This window comes from Crinia signifera, chromosome 3 (genome assembly GCF_055691185.1).
Source record: "Crinia signifera chromosome 3, ASM5569118v1, whole genome shotgun sequence".
Lineage (NCBI taxonomy): Eukaryota > Metazoa > Chordata > Amphibia > Anura > Myobatrachidae > Crinia > Crinia signifera.
In genome coordinates, this window is record NC_139219.1 from 62,292,970 (window position 1) to 62,310,884 (window position 17,915).

The 17,915-nt window shown below is 43.9% G+C and overlaps 1 protein-coding gene across 1 annotated transcript in view; it reads left to right on the forward strand.

The window, feature by feature from the left end:
* Positions 1–264: 264 nt before the first annotated feature.
* The window catches only part of FANCL (FA complementation group L), an 84,833-nt gene continuing 67,182 nt past the window's right edge, over positions 265–17,915 (forward strand). The window contains exons 1-5 of the mRNA XM_083175898.1: positions 265–509; positions 4,694–4,752; positions 10,020–10,080; positions 14,600–14,656; positions 15,815–15,912. Of these exons, the coding sequence (XP_083032024.1) occupies positions 420–509; positions 4,694–4,752; positions 10,020–10,080; positions 14,600–14,656; positions 15,815–15,912 (365 nt within the window). The 5' untranslated portion in view covers positions 265–419. The remainder of the gene's footprint in view (positions 510–4,693; positions 4,753–10,019; positions 10,081–14,599; positions 14,657–15,814; positions 15,913–17,915) is intronic.

Here is a 17,915-nt window from a genome sequence, read left to right on the forward strand (position 1 = left end):
AATGTTATGTATGTCTGTCACTGACTGTGTATGTGTCTGTCTGTCACTCAGTGTACAAATCTATGTGCCAGCCAGCGCGTTGTTGGTGTACCGCACGGCATGCTGGGAATCGTAGTCTCCTGCAGAAGTGCAGATTCCGAACGGCGGCGGGAACATTACATGACCTGTCAGAGGCAGTGAGCAGCGTATAGACGAGTTTATGCATGCGGGTCTGTGATTGGTCAGTACCCTACATGGCGGCCCCTCTGCTCGGTCTTAGCCAATCATCGTGTGAGGAGGGCGCACAGGCTCCTCCCTCGTCCCCAGCAGTCAAATTGTGACACTGAATTAATATTACAATTACAAACTCAGAGAGTTGTTGTAGCATTGGTGCCATGAGATAGTAGTGAGTGTGAGTGTGTGGTACACTTGTGTATGCAATGTGCGACAGGGGTCTGCTCAGCCAGTGGCCGCTGCTTCTACCCCAGGATCTACACGGGAGAGTCTATGATGGATTCATCACTGCCCAGGTACTGTATGCCATCACTGCTCAGGTACTGTATGCCATCCCCCGTCAGGTACTATATACTTTCACTGCCCAGGTACTGTATGCCATCACTGCCCCAGGTACTGTATGCCATCCCCCGTCAGGTACTATATACTTTCACTGCCCCAGGTACTGTATGCCATCCCCCGTCAGGTACTGTATGCCATCACTGCCCAGGTACTGTATGCCATCCCCCGTCAGGTACTATATGCCATTACTTCCCCATGTACTGTATACCATCCCCCGCCAGGTACTATATATTATCACTGGCCAGGTACTGTATGATATCACCCCCAGGTAACGTATGCCACCACTGTCCGGTACTGTATGCCATCACTGCCCCAGGTACTGTATGCCATCCCCTGTCAGGTACTATATGCCATTACTTCCCCATGTACTGTATACCATCCCCCGCCAGGTACTATATATTATCACTGGCCAGGTACTGTATGATATCACCCCCAGGTAACGTATGCCACCACTGTCCGGTACTGTATGCCATCACTGCCCCAGGTACTGTATGCCATCCCCTGTCAGGTACTGTATGCCATCACTGCCCAGGTACTGTATGCCATCCCCCGTCAGGTACTATATACTTTCACTGCCCCAGGTACTGTATGCCATCACTGCCCAGGTACTGTATGCCATCCCCCGTCAGGTACTATATACTTTCACTGCCCAGGTACTGTGTGCCATCACTGCCCCAGGTACTGTATGCCATCACTGCCCCAGGTACTGTATGCCATCCCCCGTCAGGTACTGTATGCCATCACTGCCCAGGTACTATATGCCATTACTTCCCCATGTACTGTATGCCATCACTGCCCAGGAACTGTATACCATCCCCCACCAGGTACTATATACTATCACTGGCCAGGTACTGTATGCCATCACTGCCCAGGTACTGTATGCCATCCCCCGTCAGGTACTATATACTATCACTGCCCAGGTACTGTATGCCATCCCCCGTCAGGTACTATATGCCATTACTTCCCCATGTACTGTATACCATCCCCCGCCAGGTACTATATACTATCACTGGCCAGGTACTGTATGATATCACCCCCAGGTAACGTATGCCACCACTGTCCGGTACTGTATGCCATCATTGCCCAGGTTGCTGTATGCCATCTCCGCTTGAGTACTATGGGCCTTATTCAGACCTGCTCGCTAGTCCGCGTTTATTCGCTGCCTAGCGAGCAGATAAACGCCGCCCAGGCAAACGTCATGCCCCCCCCCCCCGCCAGCCGGATTCCCCTTACTAGCATGTGAGTGGATGCCTACGCTTACACATCCACTCGCATGCAGCCACAAGGAAGAGGAATCATTCGATGGTCCCTCACCATCAAATGATTTTTCCACTGTTTGGAGCGGGCACTGACATGTGACATCAGCCACCCTCCCAGGGGTACGCCCAGCGTGTTTATGGGTGAGCCTATAACACACTGGGTGTTCCCCTGCGAGTGTGAAACCTGCCGAAGGCATTCGCTCTGGGGGTTTGCACATGCGCACACCCCAAACATTGGCCGGGGTAGCAATTTCAGCCTGCACTGAGCAGGTCTCAATACAGGTGTGTTTGTACACACACTGTCATTATGATGTGAGGGTAGAGATGTGAGATGTCAAATGCATGGCTCCCATACTCTAGGCAGTTCACTTGCAATTTAAGCTCTTTTTCTGCTATTGGGGCGATCAATCGCAGGAAAAAAATATTAATTGCATGTGAATAACTGCAGGTCCGATGCAATGTGCGGTCCTGCGAGTCGCACCAGCTGCAGAAGCAATCTGTTGGATTAGCGGACCATTCTATAAACCAGGGCTCGACAAAGCCATGGCGACCAGTTTTGCCAGGAAGCAGATTGCGTCGCGCAGGCTGTAGATGAAGGCCAGTAGGGTTAGGCTGCAGGAGGAGATGGTTAACGTTAGGCTACGAGAGGGGATGTTCAGCTGGTAACACACTTGTCTAATCCAAGAGGGATCCGACTCATTCCTGTTTATCTCTCTACAAGCTTTCATACATATGCCCTTATGAACTGTAGTTACTGTACATCCCTTAATTGGCTACTACATGTGAATAAGTGAAACCTCATAAATCATTTTGATATAACCATCGACATTTTCTAGTGAAACTAATGCACCTTCGGTACCTGTGTAGTTTCACGGCGCCAGCATGGCGCCGTGCTACTTCCGGGTTCTACGCTCAGCACTAACTATCTAAAATAAAGTAACTTAACTCAATACCCCCACTAATAATGCTTGCATGGAGTTGATGTTATATAGTGTAGCGAGCCACCGAAACCGCAGCATCGGCGAGCGAAGCGAGCCCCGCAAAGGGGACTCAGACGCACGGCGCCGTGAAACTACACAAGTACCGCACCTTCCTATACTTGTTTCTTTCCACTTGCTACAGCAAAAGTCTGATTTACTACATTATGCTAATACACAGATCCTTTGCGTCTTCGAGCATGAAGCTGTTTTACTGCTGTTCTCCAGTCCACAATTGCAACTGACATTGGGCCAATTTCAGACCTGGTCGCAGAGCACAATTTGTTAGAAAATTGACAAAACCATACTACACTGCAGGTCGGGCAGATGAAAAATGTGCAGAGAGTGTTAGATTTGGGTGTGGGGTCTTCAAACTGAAATAGAAATTGCAATGTAAAAAAAAAAAGCAGCCAATATTTACACAGAAATATTGGCTGCTTTATTTTTACATTGCAATTTCTATTTCAGTTTGAAGACCCCACCCCACACCCAAATTTGGATAGAAACAAAATAAACCGCAACTCGCACCCACTCTAACCCTCTCTGAATATTACATCTGCTTCACCTGCAGTGCACATGGTTTTGTCCATCAGCTAACAAAATGTGCCCTGCAATCATGTCTGATTTAGGCCCATAGTACATATAATAGTGTTCATTCTAGCAACCGCCAACTTTGAAAACCCATGCAGTTCCTCTTCCCTGCCTGGGGTGTCGCTGTCTGCTGTAGAGCTTCTAGCACACTGTGGTCTGTATATCAGCACTGATATGCAAACCAGACCTGTGCTAGAAACACCACAGCAGACAGCGACACCCCAAGCAGGGAAGAGGAACTGCAGGGGGTTTTCAAAATTGGCGGGTGCTAGAATGAACACTACCATATCTGTAATTGTTCTTGTGTCTTTTTATAGAGCATTGTTTAAAAAAATAAATAAATAAAAAGTAAAAAAACACCCCTGAAAATAAGGTTTTCATAAAATGTAATGCCCATACACACTAGAAGATTAGCTTTACAATCTGGCTGGTTGGAATGAAAATGTGGAGATTTTTTGGGCCCAAATGACAGTTGACCATTTGCTCCTATACATGGAAAACAGATACAAATTGGTCCTACAAACAAATTAGTTAAATCAATTTATGCAGATGATTGCTTTTGTTCATTTTCCAGCATTTATGAGCAAACAGTTAATTGTAATTTCCAGATTTTCATTCCAACCAGCCAGATTGGCTGGATAATCTTCTATTGTGTATGGGCCTTATTAGTTTTTAGGAGTAATTGGCAAACTCTCCTCTGGCTAATGATAAGATTCTGCAAGTCCCTGCTTTATTTCCTCTGAAATCGAAATAGTTTTGTCCAGTTCAGATAAGGACAATGGGTCTTATTCGGATTTGGAGGCAAAAAACAAACAGTAACTGTGCATCTGGGTAAAACCATGTTACGTTGCCAGTGGCGCAGATGGGTGCCGGATGACGGACCGGCAGTCGAGATTTCAGCTGCTGAAAGCCTGACGGGCAGTGGCTATTCTCCCTCATGGGATCCACAACCCCCATAGAGGGAGAATAAAATAGGTAGCGAGCCTGCAAGGGTCTTTGTTGCGCTCCCCCCCGCTGTCTGTGTCCCCGCAGTTGGAATCCCGACTATCGGTGTGTTAAACCACACCCTCGCAGATGTATCCTGCAGAGAGCATTAGATTTGGTTGCCTGATGTTAAGAAAATCTTACATAAACTTAAAATATTCCCTTCATTGCACCAGATAGTTAAATAAATAGCTATTTTTGTCAGTAAATTTGTTACTTACATCTATTTCATTGTATGAAAAGTAACTGTACTGTATTTTAGTATCTGTTGCTTCATATGTTTTAGCTATTAGTGATTAAAAACATATGTTTTTTTTTTCTTGGCAGGACAAGGATTTTCGGCTCAGGGTGATTTTACCTGCAGATTTACAACTCCAAAATGCAAGGTATGCCTCCATATTTGAAATTGGAATTTGTATTGTGTTTAATTTGTACAGTGCTTATAATTATGGATTGTAAAGATATTTCTAAAAAAAAAAAAGACTATATAAAATGAGCGGTAATTATAATTCATACTTATATTTAAAATGTTTCCTCTGTTACAAACTTAAAAAAAATGTAGCCTTGTGTTTGGTATCAAATCTACAGTGGGGAATCCAGTTGGGTGCGAGCAACTCACACCCGCGGTACCACTGGACTTACAGATTTTTATTGGCAGTCAGATTGGCCCTTATTCTGGTTCGTGCGGTACGGCCCGCGTGCGGCCGTACCGCCGATGTTTTCCGTCTGCACATGCGCAGAGGTCAATCTGCGCATGTGCAGGCGAATTCGCCGCACATAACGTTAGTACGCCGCAAAGGGGGCGTATAGGGGCGTGAGGGGCTTCATGCCCTCATTTCCCTATGTATACGCCCCGCGTTTCATGGGCGTTCCCATGCAAACGCGGGGCGTACGCATGGTAATGAGGCCATGACGCAACTCATGGGGGCGGAAAGCTGACGTCGCCGGATGTCAGCTTTCAGCCCCCATACAAGCTACCACACGGACGATTGTCCGTGTGGTCTCAGCTTGCGGGAGCTGCCGCGGCGTGCGGACCTGCCTTCGATGGTCGACGACCATCGAATGCAGGGGGCAGCTCCCACCATGGTGGAGGCGTACGCCTCCACCATTTTCATGCGGATCGGCAGCCGTCCGTGTACGGACGGCCGTGCCGATCCGTCTTGTAGGCGGGGATTCGTCTGGTGCGGTCGGAGCCGCATATGCGGCTCGACCGCACCAACCAGAATAAGGGCCATTGTGTGCAGAAATGCAAATCAGGCAGTAGAAGGAGAAGCGAGAGCCGCAAATTTGGGTGCTGTTGCCCACGTTTACACACCATCCCAACGGCAACTTGCATCCCATGTGAGCGGTTTGCTTTAATTGGATCACCCTCACAGCGTTCAACACTGTTACCATAGTTGCATACTTATAAACTCACAATTTATTTCTTTGTATTTTGTAAAGGACACAGTTTCTAGGAAGGTGCCTGTGTTTTCTTTTTAAAGGGGCGTACACATGGAGCGATTTTGTCCTATTTTCTGAGCGATCTGACTAGATCGCTTAGAAATTAAGCCAACAGATCTTTATGTGTGTAGGGCCCATAGCGATAGCATTGCACAGCCCCACACAATAGATACTGCATGCAAATAAATATAGCATCTTCCGTGTTCTCTCTATTGAGAACACAGGCAGTGACAGATTGCTCAGCACACATCGCTGGTGCATCGCTCTGTGCTGAGCGATCTAGCATCACTTAGTTCACTGACAAAAACAATACGTGTGTAGGCCCCTTAACACTAAATGTACTGATTAATGTAAAAGCTTATGGTCATGCCTTTGAGAGTGTACTACTGTATATTACACACAACGCTGTTGATCAAACTATATGCCAGCAATATTGTTAGAACCATTTGAGTTTGAGAAATGGATCTGTAGCAATCCTGGCCAACCTGTTGCTCTCCAGCTGCTGTGAAAGTCCCAGCATGCACTACCAACTGATTGTTATAAGACTTTGCGATCTATATGGTAGAAGGATATTTATATGTCAAGGATTTTGGCCCTTATTCTGGTTGACACGCTCCCCTGCGTGTACTCGCAGGGGAGTGATTTTTCGTGACTGTGCATGCGCATAGTTAGTTATGCACATGCGCAGCCACAGTGCGCGAGCGGCCACGATGAATAGATTCTTTGCTGGGCGCTCGCACGCAACAGTGTGGGCGGGTGGCGGGACAGGGGATTCGCCCATGGGAATACCCAGCATTTCATGAGCACTCCCATGAAAACACAGGGTGTTTACATGATAATTTCCCGATGGCAGCTGCGCGCCCGCTTCCTACGCAGGGTGCCCACAGAGCTGAGACACCACAGAGTTGTCTCAGATCTGCAAGCGCTGGAGAAATCATTCGGTGGTCGCCGACCATCAATGGATTTCTCCCCTGCACCCAAGGCTGCGAATCCATTCGCAGCCGTGCGGGGTGTTGCTGCATGCGGGCGGGGTCTGTGGACTCACAAGTTTATCAACCAGAATATCCTCCTTTTGTGCTTCATACAGTGTAATTGGAAGCTTGCTGGAGGGGCCCTGGTCCGACCCCCCCCCCCTTCTCCCTCCATCCCTCAAAGCATCAGCAGCAGCACACATACAGCATGTGCTGTGCTGACAGCAGGCTCAGCATGTGTGTCTCACTGACAGTGTGAGAACTCATGCTGAGCCTGCTGTCAGCACAGCACATGCTGTAGGTGTGTGCTGCTGCTGAGTTTAGAGTTTTCTTTCACCCCTTCTAAACATTTTGGGGGCGTGACCTAAGCTCAGGATGTGGCCACACACCCCACACTTAGGCCACGCCCCCAAAATTTTACCGGGGCCCAGCATTCCTCTCGGCTGCCCTGAACTTGTGTATTTGTTTACAATATTTTAATGTTATGCATTCAATGGTATTTGAAAGTTTAGGAATACTTTAGAACAGGGGTGGCCAAACCGTTCCTCGAGATCTACCAACGGTCCACGTTTTCCAGGTTACCTAGCTAGTGCACAGCTGTAGTCATTACTAACTGTCACATTTTAAAACATGCTGCATTCATTCCTACTATAGATCCACAGGTTCCCTGGAAAACATGCAACGTGGGTAGATCTTGAGGACAGGTTTGGCCACCCCTGCTTTAGAATTTCTTAAATGCCTTCGGAAATGTTAAATTAGATGTGACAAAAGTCTCTGACCGTTTGAGCAGAATCCCAACACAGTGGCATTTTCTGCTATGCAATTTCCTAAAGAATCCAGATTTTCATTTTGGAGTTTGGATTTTTGAAATAAACTTACAGCTATTGTAGAATAGAAAGGTGACTCTTCAGTGCATATATTTGTCTTCCCACTTCATTTGTCTAGTGTCTGAGATTTTGGACATCCACCATTATTAGCATGAGACTTTTATTCTATTTTAGTAAGCTATGATTTGCATCCTGACATACAGTGCACTCTGACAGTAGCTTGCAGGAATATACAGAAGACGGAGATGAATCAATAGGCGTTTTTCAGGCTTATGACTCCGGATCTTTTTTCTTTAAAATAGTCTTATTTCAAACACAAATGTATATTAAAATGCTACTGTTCTATGCTGTTCTAATCCTTATACACTAGGTTATTTATATAAACAAGTAATTTTCTAAGCGGCACATTAATGTGGTAGCTATTATTACTCTAATTAAGCAGAAAAGACGATGTTTTAAAAAAGGAAACAAATTTTTTTTTTTTTTTTTTTGTGGCGCCTTTCAGCCAACAATACACAAAACTCAGCAGCCTTGATTTGTATGTATGTGTGTATGTATGTGTGTGTATATATGACATAATATATATATCTCAGAAAGAATGGATGCTCCACGGGTAAAATTTAGTAATTTATTATAAGAACAAAACCACCACCGGGGTCAGGCTATGGTACCGCAAGTGGCGGTATACATACAGCATGAAAATGCACCTTTACCACCTTTGAGCTGTTACACTCGCCTGGGCTCCACAGTCTCAACGACGCTAGGTCATGATAGGACATAGACAGGGATTGGAGGTGTATGTATTCTTGGACTTTGGCTGTAAGGTACCCAATGGCGGGCCCCTGGTACTGCCTTCAACAGAAATATATAACATGGGCGAGTGTCCAGCACTCCACTCAATAAACACAGCTACCTCGGTGCCTTCTACACAAACATAATATATCCTGGTGTACCAAACGGTACAAGGGCGGCACTCAAAGGATTTTGCACAAGTCCATAAAAAACTGCAGACCACACCGCAGCTTAGGTGCTGACTTTTCGATAATTTAACCTTTTTATCGTTTTAAAACTATATTAATTTATCGAACGTCAGCACCTAAGCTGCGGTGTGGTCTGCAGTTTTTTACGGGCTTACATACATACACATATATGTGTGTGTATGTGTGTGTATATATATATATATATATGTGTGTGTGTGTGTGTGTGTGTGTGTGTGTGTGTGTATTTAAGCCAGCTTGAAACAAAAGCTTTGAAAGCTAGTCTGCTACCTTCTGTACTTGTGCATGTGTGAGAAAGAGATGTAGTTTCACTCTCTGCCAGCAGATGGCAGTGTTGTGGAGACTCACGGACACTAGACACACACACAAACTGTATGTGATATATATATATATATATATATATATATATATATATATATATATATATATATATATATATATATATATATATATAGAGAAGAAAAGGGGGTTGTGACCCAATCCTGCGCTTAGGTGAGCAGCACTACTCTTAAGACCCCGCCGCTAGTGGGAGTCTGATGTAAGGGATGAAGTAGGAAGGTGTAGAAGTGCGCTCAGAAGATGGTTTCACCAGTCCACAAATTGTAAAAATACAAAATATTTATTCTACACAATAAAACAATTTAAAATACATTTGTTTGGAATTGTTTACAGAGATTTTCGGTGGATCATTGTAGTTCAATACAAGACTTCGATCATAGGTGCAAAATTATCATACGAGAAACCCTACGCGTTTCGTCCCCTAGGGACTTCTTCAGGGGTAGTACACCAAGATCAATGGACTTTTTACACCTTAATTAGGTATATCTATATTGAAACACACTCTTGGGTGTGTACTTTGAGTGGTGTGGTCACCGTTGTTGCTCTGACAACCCTGTGATGCTCCACTTACTGGATAATATAACGATTTCCGAACAAGGGGCGCAATGTAACGCCTCTCCAGCTGATGTCTGTTTCAACTCAACCGTCAATTCAGAATCAACTTGCCAATAATGCAGTCTCTCCACGCTGACTGTATTATTGGCAAGTTGATTCTGAATTGACGGTTGAGTTGAAAAAGACATCAGCTGGAGAGGCATTACATTGCGCCCCTTGTTCGGAAAGTGCACAGCACTGAAACGTTGAACACATACAGTGTGTGTCGACTTTTTCTTTCGTCCTTGGAGTGCCGCCGTGTGAGTGAGATATGGATACCTGAATTCAGGGATTTATTGGAATATATATATATATGATATGTATATGATATGTATATTTCCGTTGAAGGCAGGCTATCTATATTTGAAAGTCAATTTGAAAAATAGTTTGTCATATAAGATTTTATCAAGGAATTTCAGACTCTTTAGGAATGCCAGTTTAATTGTATAGAGACCTTAAACTACCACATCTCTGCTCCTAGGATTGAGTGCAGTTGGCAGTTAAAGAAAGCTCTACAAGGATATCAGCACGTCATAAAGCAGGTAGATCAATTTGTATTTTTGTTTTTATATGTTTAATTCAGACTTTGGGCCTTATTTTGGTTCATTCTTTCTGACAAAATTCTTCTTAGATGGGCAAAACCATGTGCACTGCAGGTGGGGCAGATGTAACGTGCAGAGAGAATTAGATTTGGGTGGGGTTTTACTTCAAAGTGAGATCTATATTGCAGTGTAAAAATAAAGCAGTCAGTATTTTCCCTGCACAGAAACAAAATTACTCACCCAAAATAAGGCCCTTTGTCACTGGAGGGAGCAAAGCTAAAGATAATAAACCGGTGTTAATTGTTTTTTATTCCTGGACTATTCCAGATATGCAGCTGTGTGAAAGGGGTATAACTTTTTTTAATACCCTTTTCATACTGAGGCCTGGATCCAGTAAACTGGTCATGACCAGAGTCACATACTTGGCACACATAACCTGGTTCAACCCTTTTATACATGTAACTTCCTGGCCAAAGAGACAACATATATTTCCATGTAATTTGTGGCCTAGTTTGTGACACATTAGTATTAAATGAACACAGGTTTTTCTACTAAATCGCTCTGACTTGATTGCCAACCGATTGCTTTGTGTATATATTTTTTTGGAGACTTTCTTATGATGACCCATCTTTCATGCTATATTGGAGTTGGTTGAGTTGTATCAAGCACTCGGCTGTGATATCTATTGGTTTTTGTGTCTGATGGAAATAACAGGATTTTGATTCTTACAGGTAAATCCTTTTCTCTGTTTCCACAAGGGACACTGGAATCATACTTACAATGGGTATAGATTGGTAGTAACTGGAAGCTGGCAATTTAAGAATTTTTAAATAGTGTAACTGTGCCCGAGGAGAATTGGAAAACATGAGAGCACAAGAACACACACGAAAAAAAAAACCAGAACATATAAAGTGTAAGAGAAGACACAGGTAACTCAACATATACTGTAGCACCAAAGCAGAAAAGAGCAGCGCCGGGCGGGTGTCCAGTGTCCCCTGTGTAATCGGAATAAAGGATTTACCGGTAAGTACAAGAATCCTGTTTTATCCTCCATCCAGCAGTTGACACTGGAGTCATCCTTACAGTGGGGATGTCCCAGTGTACCCAACCGAAAGAATGGAAAATTAATACTGAGGATGGCAAAATAGAGCTCCTAGGTCTGAAACTCTCCTAGAAGACCCCAAAGCCAAGGATAGGTAGTTTAACTGCACCAAAGGTTCAAAAAGAGATGATTGTAAGCAGGAAAGAACCAAATCAAAATTCCACAGAGCAGTGAGAGAAAAAAAGGTGGTTGCAAACGAAATACCCCTTTAAAAGAAGGTTTGCACATCTGCCAACGGCAATAGCCTCTTGGGGGAAAAAAAAGATAAAAAGGGCAGATAACTGGACCTTTTAAAGAGCTGAGATACAAACTAGCAGCCTAACCCGCCTGCCAGAAAAGGAGAAGCCAAGATGTCTTGAAAGTAAGACTAGAAAAACCTCTACTTTCACACCAGGAAATAAAAGCTTTCCAAATAAGATAGTAATGATGGGACATAACTTTCTACTGGTGCTGAGCATTGAAAGAATACCTCTTTTGCTTAGGAGGGCCCGCTCAACAACCATGTCGTCAAACAAAGCCATTTCAAGTCAGGGAAGATTAAAGGCCCTTGTTGTAACAGATCCTCCCGCAGTGAAAGGGGTCATGTTTTGTCCACCAGAAGATGGTGTAGACAGGTACCAAGTAATGCAGGGCCAGTCTGGAGCTATCAAGCAAGCCCTGAGTCATTCCTTCTTGATTCACTGGAGAAGATAAGGCAGCAGAGGAAACAGATAAACAAACTGAAACTCCCAAGGAGCTACCAGCATGTCGACTGCCACCGCCTGGAATTTTGTAATTTTTCGTAGAGGCTATGAGGTCAACCTGAGGAAGGCCCCACCTGCGAGTCGGCAACTAAAACAAATGAGGTGTAGAGACCATTCCCCTGGATCCATGTCCTGTTGACTGAGGTAGTTGGCCTCCCAATTTTCCAACCCTGGCATGAATCTGACCGACCGAGCTTCTGCATGGGTCTCCGCCCACACCAGGATTTTGGATACTTCTTGCATGGCCGTGCGACTTCTCATGCTGCCTTGATGATTAATATATGCCACGGTTGTGGCATTGTCCGACTGGATCTGAATTGCATGGCCTTGCATGGCCTTGCATAGGATGATTTGCTTTTAGTAGAGCCAAAAAAATAGCTCTCCGCTCCAAGATGTTGATCAGTAACCGCAGCTCCTGTGGAGCCCAAAGGCCATGACAGTGTGCTCTGCAAGTCACCGCAACCCATCCATGCAGATTTGCGTCGGTCCTATCCCACACCCCCCAAATCTCCATCTTTTCAACCGGTAACGGGAGTTCAACCACAAAAGGAGAGACCGCTATGTCTTTTGAGTTCAGATGTACAATGTGGTGTAGAAACAGATGTGTCCCCAACCACTGCAATGGGAGGTCAAGCTGGAACATGAAAATGGCTGTAAGGGATCGCCTTGTAGGCAGCCACCATCCAGCCCGGCAGTCTAGTGCTGCTCTACGGACAGGTCTCGGTGCATCTCTGCATCAAGCAGACCATCTCTTGTGGAGCAGTAACTTTATCTGGTGGAAGAAATATCTGTGCTGTGTCCATGACCATACCAAGAAAAAGTGGGATTTTAATTAATTGTGAATCTAGCCATGTCAAAGGAGAGTCGTCTGTATAGTAGCTAAACGTCACCATTAACACCATGACCTTTGTAAATGCCTTTGGTGCCGTAGACAGGCCGAAGGGCAAGGCTCAGAGCTGGTAATGTTCTTGCTTCAAGGTGAATCTCAGATACTGCAGGTGAGGAATGTAGATGGGAATATGCAAATATGCATTCTTGACATCGAGTGATATCAAGAAATCGACCCATTCCAACCTTGCAATGACAAATCGAAGAGAATACTTCTCGAATATGTATATTTGCAAAAAGGGATGGAGATCCTTTAACTTTAGAATAGGCTTTACTGAGCCGCCCAGCTTCGGAACTAGGAAAAGGCTTAAATAAAAGCCTAGTTGTCATTGATGCAAATGAACTCCTGCTAGCAGTAACCTGGAGATCGCTCATTTCAGATCGATCCTTTTTTCGCTGGAAACTGTAGAAAAAGATTTGGGTGGGGTTTTACTTCAAAGTGAGATCTATATTGCAGTGTAAAAATAAAGCAGTCAGTATTTTCCCTACACAGAAACAAAATAACTCGCCCACATCTAAATCTCTCTGCACATGTTCCATCTGACCCCCTGCAATGCACATTGTTTGGTCCATTTGAGAAGGAATTCTCCTTTGCGAGTGAACCAGAATAAGGGCCAAAGTCACTTGCAAATAAAAAAACATGTCCAGGCTCCAGCTACCATAAAATTGTACTGATTGCATTTCCACCTTAGAGGATAAGGAAACCTCTGACCATGTTCTCATCCAATTTAGGGACTGTTTTGAGAAAAATAAATATTTTTGACCAAGTGGTATCTATTCGCTATTAAAAGCTGTAGTGAACTCAAAATATAGCCTCTGTCTTGCATATGCTTATGATCTTCTGAGCAAATGTATTAATTAGGAGGGTCAAGTACAGTAAATCTTAGGAACAACCCCCTTTTTAATTGTTTTTTTTTTTAGTAAATTATTTTAATCTAGCCTTATTTTAAAATACTGCTAAATGTTACATTTTACATTTATTAAGAGTACCCCTACTTTCTTGTTTCTTTGGGCCAGATGTATAAAGCTTCAAAAAGTGGATAGTGATAAACAACCAGCCAATCAGCTACTACCTGTAATTTTTCAAACCCAACCTGTAGCATGACAGGTAGGAGCTGATTGGCTGGCTGCTTATCACTTGCCATTCTATCACTTTTCGAAGCTTGAAACATCTGGCCCTTTGTGTCTGAGCACGGAAGCTATTCCTGTTAAAGATGGGCTTTTCCGTCAGTTGGCTCAAGTTCCCCTTCTGAAGTCTTGCATGAATGACTTGAATAACAGTGGCTGTGGCAATAATATCCGTGTCCAGGGTCTTCTGGGAGACATTACGCCAATGTAGCCTTATATCTGTCTTCACTTAGGTCCTGACTTGAAATATTCTTGGGTTTCCCATTTAGTTTCACTTACAATGGCAGTCATCTTGCTTCATTCTTCAACAGATCTCAACACTTTCTTCTCATCCCGGGGTATCCAATATTTGGCACCCCGGACAGGTAGGAGCCTCGATGTCTCTCCACTTCTGACATTAACTCTGCCATTAGAGCTCACAGCTCAACACTCTATGTGTACAGCCATTTTGAATTGATCGCAAATTGGAGACAAAACATTACTAATTTGTCAAAAGTTTTTCTTTAGAAATAGATACATGTGTTGGAGCTTTGGAAATGATGACGATTTTGGTTATCAAAATTTGATAATTTATGCGCTAAGATTTCTCCCATCTTTTTTAATAACATACCAATATACCTATGAAAATAATTGTTTTTTTTTCTTTCTCATTTCACAGAGATTACAGCACAGTCCCAATCTTACAAGCTTTATGTTGGAACTAAAGACTGTATTGGTAAGTATTCCTTATTTTGTAGGAAAATATGACCTAATACTAAACATGCTCTATATAGTGTTAACACTAGGTTAAATGCTCGGCATGGTGCCAATCAGACGAGAGGGCACTCATGCGTGTGTCTTCTACCACACTGTGATCCACGGGTGGGATCGGCACCCAGTAGGCTGTTTCAACTGGGCACCTCCATAAGGGCAGAGTGCGTTTTAGCTTTTTAAAATGAGGCAGAGTGTAGTGCCTCACTGACACTGCAGCAATACTACAGTATATATCTACTATGTGCCTGACGTTTTACCTAATACACAATATCTCTTACCATCTACATGTAAATAACAGAATGGAATAATAATATTAACAACATCTTATTTTGCTATTTGGACAAATAATGGCTGTAAAAATAATTTGCATAGTGATATTTGTATTCATTAACCCTGAACTTGTTATATTTTATATACAGAGTATACAGATGATATAGGGAAATATGAATGTATACACTGTATTACTAAATATTCCTGTTAATTATTTCTACCAGTTGCACACTTCACCTTGTACTGTTAAAAGCATGCCCACTCCAGTCATCATGTGCTCTTCTATAGATATAGAAGTCAAAGCCTTTTATTGCTAATGGACTTTATTCAGTGTTCAACACAAATGGAATTGGAAATGCATCTGAAAATAAAGGTTACCTTTTTTTCATCTATTCGGAGTTGTTATAAACGTACAGTACTGTAGGTTTGTAACTACAGCTCCCTCCCCTTCGTGTACCTTGGTCACGTGGCTGTAATACATACAAGTGGAGTTGTGGCTTCACTATGAGAACCAAACAAAAAAACAAATAGCATTATATAATGGGAATCGGTACATCTGTCAGACCAGACTCAGGTCTACAGTCATTAGGTCGACCCCGGAAGGTCGACTGGCCCCAAGGTCGACAGGGTTAAAGGTCGACATGACTTTTTTTTAATGTATTTTTGTTTTGTTTTTATATGTTTAATTCAGACTTTGTCACTGGAGGGAGCAAAGCTAAACATAATAAACCGGTGTTAATTGCCTAATGCACTGATGCTTCTGTGGTGTTTAGATACAGGCATATTCCGACCCTTAAGATCACACCCAGTTGTTATGCATATAACGGATGTCTTACCTATTCTATTCCAGGATGTCGCTCTGAAAAATACAAGTTCATTAGAAGCATCACCAGCTCCACAGTATTATTCCCACCTTGTGAAGGACATTGAGAATTTGGGTTGGGATAAGTAAGTTTTGAAATAATTTGCTTCTTTTGCCTTATCTTCTAAATCCTTACTCCAGGACAGCTGAATTATAGTTACGTTATGCTAGAATGTGGAAGTTTTGTATAAAAATATCTTCTAGTGGATGGATGTGACCTACGCAAGGTCAACCTCATCCCAATGCAATGTTATCTTACCTCTTTTCTTTTGGTCTGTCCCATCTCTCTTGTTGTGACGGGAGCCATTAAGGGCACCCCTACTCTCGGTGTGCATGGCATAGAGGGAAAAGATCACCATCAATTTCTATGTAGATCTTTAGTGGAATGAATAAAGTTAAACTGGCATTCTGCTCCAGCGCATTGGCTTTTGGTATTCTGTAATGTAAATTGTTTGCCGCTGATATATGCATTGTAGAAATCATGCTAGCGATCTGGCCCTGCTTCGCACAGATTCATTGCCAACCGCTGTGTTCCTCCCCGCTTTACATACTGTTGCGTGAGATGAGCCGGGGGTGGCACGTGTTAATTATCAATTTGATTCACTAATATCACATACGGGATAGGCCAATGGTTAATATACCTATTAGAGATAGGTCGGTCGCGAGTGAGGCGGATCTTTCAAACGGCTCATTTGAAAGAGACAGTGAGCTGTTGCTCACTAAAAGTTGAACGTTCATTCTTCAGTTCAGTTTCATTTTCGTACAATGCATTTGCCTGAGCACAGCAGTGCCACACATGGTAGCTTAGAGCAGTGGTTCCCAACCTTTTTTGTCTCCCATACCCCTTGATTAGGCTTTTCATTTAGGAGTACCCCCTCGTGAAATTTTAGGGGGCGTGGCCTAAAAAGGGGTTTGGCCTCATTTGAAGGGTGTGGCTTAACAGGGTCAAGTCATACTGGCAATGACGAGGAAAAAAAAAGTGCAACCACTTGACCACAATATAAGCTCAGCCCATTCTGCGGACATCATATAAAATAACAGAACACTGTCAAATCTCTATTACTGAAGCAACAGACCAACGGATCACATTAGCCTTCCAATAGTGCCAGATACACATATGCCCTCAAAAGTGCCAGATACACATATGCTCCAATGGTGTCAGGTATGCCCCCACAGTGCCAGAAACGGGAATGCCACCACGGTGCCAGGTATGGTACTGGGTATGCGCTAACGGTGCCCCCGTGGTACTGGGTATGCGCCAACAATGCCCCTACAGTGCCAGCAACAAGTATGCCCCCATAGTGCCAGCAACAAGTATGCCCCACAGTGCCAGCAATGCCCCACAGTGCAAGCAACAAGTATGCCCCACAGTGGCAGCAACAAGTATGCCCCACAGTGCCAGTAACAAGTATGCCCCACAGTGCCAGCAATGCCCCCACAGTGACAGCAATAAATATGCCCCCACATTGCCAGCAATATGGTATGCCCACACAGTGCCAGCAATTCCCCCATAGTATTTCCCAGCAGCAGCAGCACACTCACCATTGAAAAAAAAAAAGGGGGGGGGGGGGGGGGGGGTTAGCAGCGCTGAAAAAATTGATTAAAATAACATGAAAATTAATAAAAGGATTGGACTGATTGTACAATTAAAAACAATAATACATTTTATTCAATTAATTACCAAATTGTGCTGGTACTTTGTAGAGGGTTTTTGGGGGAAAATTGGGTCACAATGGGCTGGTCTGGAACAGTCCAAAAAGTGGGGATAAACAACACTGACGCGTTTTGCCGGCTCAGCGGCTTTATCAATAGGCCCACTTTTTGGACTGTTCCAGACCAGCCTTGGACCTATTTGGATTTACCTAACCGTGGACACTATACCATCTCGAAGGACCCCAGCACCATCTTTGGGAGTGCCAACTCTGGGTGTCTCCCCTACTCTGGACGGTGACTAGGCCCCAACACCAACTCGGGCCTTGAGTCCCAGGGAGAGAAACTACACACCCCAACTTTGTCTACAGGTGGACGGTAATCCCTATCCAATTGTTTTGCATTTTCACTTTACATGGTCCTGACCCCAGGCCTAATA